Raw genomic sequence first — 4,562 nt, 5'->3', positions numbered from 1 at the left:
ATGAGCCGGCGTAGCCAGTTTCTGCAGAGAAGAACTTCTGGAGAAAACGTCAGTTTATCTTCTTCTTCATGGGTTTGTTGTCTCGGGTATCGGGTGGTGGGCGTTAAGAGTAATCAATTTTAGGAACGAGTCCCCCAATCTTTTCAATTATCAGTAAGTTCATCTTCTTCTTCATGGGTTTCTTGTCTCGGGTATTGGGTGGTGGGCGTTAAGAGTAATCAATTTTAGGAACGAGCCCCCCCAATCTTTTCAATTATCTGTCTGCATATTTTGATCAGGAATCGTTAGTCTAAAGTTTTGTCCTTTCAATTGTGACCACCAGCTGGACCGATTCATACCCAATCGGTCGGCCATGAACTTCGACTATGCCCACTACATGCTAGTGACCCAAGCGAGGAAGGGGAATGAGAATCGACCGGTGATATCCGAGTCGACTGAAGCCTACCAGAAGCAACTGGCTGAAGCTTGCGACATGAACAGAACTCGTATCTTAGCTTTCAGGAGCAAAACCCCCCAAACCCGCGTAGATTTTACCCCGCTTGAACTCATTCCTGCGAAGCCAAGGAAACCCCGCCGCCGCATTCCTCAGGTAAGAATATATATATATATATGTTTTTCTTTTAATGTTTTATCATTGTCTTTGTTATCTGTTTCTCATGAGGTGAGGTGGCCCTTAAGCGCTTAACTTGGTTGATCTCTTATTAACAGACCCCAGAGAGGACATTGGATGCACCCAATCTTGTGGATGACAACTGCCTCAACTTATTGGACTGGGGTAGCAGAAATATACTTTCAATTGCCCTGGGGAATACAGTGTATCTCTGGAATGCTTCGGATGGCTCTACCTCAGAACTTGTCACCATCGACCACGAAAATGGCCCAGTTACCAGTGTCAGCTGGGCCCCAGATGGTGACAAAATTGCTGTCGGCTTGAACAATTCTGAAGTGCAACTATGGGATTTGACTCGTAATAGCCTGGTCAGTGGTTTTCTCACTATGAAATTTTGTTTTTATAATCATCTCATGAAACACCTGTGTTGTGATTCCAATTTGGGTTGAATTTTTCATTGCAGCTAACGACTTTGAGAGGTGGCCACACATCTCGGGTTGGGTCTCTGGCATGGAACAATCACATCCTTACAACAGGAGGAATGGATGGAAGGATCGTGAATAGTGATATTATGAGAGTGGGATCTCCCACTGTTGAGACGTACAGGGGTCACACCCTGGAGGTCTGTGGGTTGAAATGGTCAGCATCCGGAAAGCAATTAGCTAGTGGAGGGAGTGATAACATCCTCCGCATTTGGGAAATGTCCATGGGATCTTCACTTCACCGGCTCGAAGAGCACAGAAACACTGTTAAAGCCCTTGCCTGGTGTCCCTTCCAGGAGGATTTGCTGGCTTCCAGTGGAGGTGATCGGACCATAAAGTTTTGGGACACACACACTGGCGCGTGCTTAGACTCTCTCGATACCGGTTCCCAGGTCTCTGCTCTTCTATGGAACAAGAATGAGAGAGAGTTGCTTAGCTCTCATGGATTTTCTCGCAATCAGCTCACTCTCTGGAAGTACCCTTCAATGGTAACGATTGCAGAGCTGACTGGTCATGATTCTAGAGTGCTTTTCATGGCCCAGGTACGTTTGCAAATTCAGTACTTTCTGGTTCTAGAAACTGCATTTCTGCATTCACTGCTTTCTGATGAGTTTTAGATCCTCAAGTAGTAACGTTGTCTCTTTCCTGTCAGAGTCCGGATGGTTGGACTGTAGTATCGGCGGCAGGGGAAAAACTCATGTTGTGGAACGTGTTTGGTCTTCCAGAGCTTGCTAAACCAGCTCAAACGGCTAATCGAGTGCCTTTTGCTGGCTGGAATGGCATTCGCTGAGAGGAAACGTCACCACGGCTCAGCCTGCCAAGCCAACAAAACTCCGCCGATACATTCCTCAGGTAAGAATACATTTTATTTTTTTTTAATTCATGTTGTACAGCTTTTTGGTTAATGCCTAGTATTGAGGGAATGTGGATAAATATGGTGGGGTAAAGCGGCTCATTTTATGGCTATATTCTTGACATTGGACCAGGCTGTTGGTATATAGTACTGATGAATGTGCATTTCGAGTAGCCAAATTTGCTTTCAAAGGTATTACAACCTTCTAGTTGATGGTAAAATCTTGGTCTTTGCCTATTGTTGGGACGTACGATTGATGAGGCAAGCAGAGGCCGTCACCCCAAGGACCCACCGTGAAGTAAAGAAAGCATATTTCAAATTTTATTCAGTCGACTTTCATATCGTATAGCTTTAGAGTCGATGACTACAATTCAGTGCAGGTTAGTATGGTGGTGAAGTGGCTCATTCTTATAGCTATATTCTTGACATTGGACCAGGCTGTTGGTCTATTGTAATGATGAATGTGCATTGTGAGTAGCCGAATTTGCTTGCTCTTAATAATGTAGAATAATAAGGTCATAGCAGGCCTTCTAATGTCTATAAGAAACTGATTTTAGGATAATGAAATAGGTAATGCTGATCTTGAGGGAAGACTCTAGCTGGCAGAAGCCCACATGGAAGTGCGGAGAATATTGGCATTTTACCATGTCTGTCTACCCCTGTCTTTTCAATACATTAACCTTAGGGCTCTTAGGGTTTTATTAATCAATCGGTTTTGCTGCGATTATCTGACAAGTTCTTTGGTAGGGAACTTGCATGAGTGGTAACTTCTAATTGTGTTTAGACAGTTGGGTTTACTCCATGCAGCACATGCATCTTTCCTCCTTGAGTAATGAGCTCATTATGAAATTGTTGATGAACATCTCAATTTTTACCGCGTGTGTAGACAAAATTTATGGCCATGTGTTTCTTCATCCCTAATTAGAGAATTTCCACCAATCAGTCTTATGATTGGAGGTTACAAATAATATGCATTTCACTCATATTTACATTTAACCGAGTTTGCATGTGGATGATATTTATAACTTGTAACCCATTAATGAGAGGCATGGTTAGAGTAAAATATAGCCCTAAGTTCTATTGGTTAGCATTGTGGTTTTCTCATGAAAGAGGAAATCTTAGTAATGTAAATACATCATTCTAATACTTTTAAGCCTATTTGTCCATAATTAGTCATTCTCTTTATCTTATATGCAAGTGACACGGGCCAGGAGTTTCATATCCTTGGAACAACGCTGGGGATCGAATGACTGGTGCCGTCGAGCCCTTCCACACTCATAAACCTTGAAATGATGCTTGTTGGTGTCAAACATAGTGAATGAGCGATGCAGGGGGGAAGTCTCGTGTACAAACCGGTCGGGAGCCGATGCTGCTCTTCCGATGAGGCCATGGCAGGCCGAAACCAGTTGTCGTGCCTAATGTAGTTTGCTATCCGCTCGATACAAAGGATGCTCGAGATAAGCTGAGCATGGTATGACCCGATACGAGAGAGATATTCGCTTGAGTGTTCCATGAACGACTATAGAAAGAGGGTTGGCCTGGTCTTCCGTGACACGCCGGGCGCCCCACGGGCGGTTCCATGGCCAAGGAATCTCCGAGCCCGTGACACAAGTCTAATGAGTGTCCTCTTTCTTTTTAAGCATTAATTTTGTCATGATGATGGATAATCCTGACAATGTGTAACAGTTGAAGCCTCAGCAGCATATGTTGATGTCATATTCATGTTTATCAGGTTCCAAAGCCGATAAACTTTTTTTCTGGAGGCGCATTCAGATGAAAAAACTGTGAAGCAGATATTCTGCCTCATACTGTCCAAATTTGTTACCCGCCAAGCTGGTCAATCAGATAATGATTGGGCAAGTATGTGGCATGATATGCAATCATCGCGTGAGAAGGCATTTAGTTTTCTTGATGCAGATTATATGTTGATTGAATTTTGCAAAGGACTGCTGAAGGCTGGCAAGTTCTCTCTTGCTAGAAATTACTTGAAGGGTGCAATTACAGTTGCTTTGGCACCAGAAAAGGCCGAGAACCTCGTTATTCAAGCAGCTAGAGAGTATTTTTTCTCTGCATCCGCTCTCACTTTGTTATCTGTTTCTCAGGAGGTGGCCTTTAAGCGCTTAACTTGGCCAAGAGGACATTAGATGCTCCCGATCTTGTGGACAACTAGTACCTCCACATTTGGGAGGGGTCCATGGCATCTTCCAATTCAATGGTAAAGATTGCAGAGCTGACGGGTCATACTTCCAGAGTGCTTCATGGCCCAGGTGCCTTTGCAAATTCTAATTTCTGGTTCTGGGAATTGCATTTCTAAAAAGATACAAGGGAACGAGGAACATATCCTGATTCTCAACTCTGCAATCTCATTTTTAGTTGGCCAGTTAAACATATAACCGGCACAAATGGTGTACCGATGTTGATACATATTCTTAAAACAAATAGTTTTGTCTATTTTGTGGTAATCTAGCCATGTGGGATTGACTTAGTCTTGAGGATGGACACGTTGCAGATGACGTGTTTGATTTTCAAATCATCAAAAGTAAGTAATGTCCTGTTTGGCATCCACCGGGGCTCGGTCACGTCTTACTTATTTTATGAGTTAGTGTATATTTCTTAG

General features: G+C 43.4%; 1 protein-coding gene across 1 annotated transcript; it reads left to right on the top strand.

The window, feature by feature from the left end:
- LOC115729350 (cell division cycle 20.2, cofactor of APC complex-like) lies at positions 1-2,591 on the top strand. The gene is made up of 6 exons (XM_030659894.1): positions 1-48; positions 323-589; positions 709-978; positions 1,074-1,634; positions 1,745-2,016; positions 2,538-2,591. The coding sequence occupies exons 1-5, from the start codon at positions 1-3 to the stop codon at positions 1,880-1,882; spliced, it is 1,284 nt and encodes a 427-aa protein (XP_030515754.1). The 3' UTR covers positions 1,883-2,016; positions 2,538-2,591.
- Positions 2,592-4,562: the final 1,971 nt, after the last annotated feature.

The sequence above is a fragment of the Rhodamnia argentea genome, chromosome 9 (genome assembly GCF_020921035.1).
Source record: "Rhodamnia argentea isolate NSW1041297 chromosome 9, ASM2092103v1, whole genome shotgun sequence".
In the NCBI taxonomy this organism is placed as follows: domain Eukaryota; kingdom Viridiplantae; phylum Streptophyta; class Magnoliopsida; order Myrtales; family Myrtaceae; genus Rhodamnia; species Rhodamnia argentea.
The sequence above is the reverse complement of the archived record's forward strand: the minus strand, read 5'-3'. Positions and strand labels throughout refer to the sequence as shown.

Bases quoted from the DNA above. Each gene is read 5' to 3' on its own strand.
- LOC115729350 (XM_030659894.1), top strand. From the start codon at position 1: ATGAGCCGGCGTAGCCAGTTTCTGCAGAGAAGAACTTCTGGAGAAAAC. The intron at 979-1,073 runs GTCAGTGGTTTT...TTTTCATTGCAG, and splicing joins ATTTGACTCGTAATAGCCTG to CTAACGACTTTGAGAGGTGG. The intron at 1,635-1,744 runs GTACGTTTGCAA...CTTTCCTGTCAG, and splicing joins GAGTGCTTTTCATGGCCCAG to AGTCCGGATGGTTGGACTGT.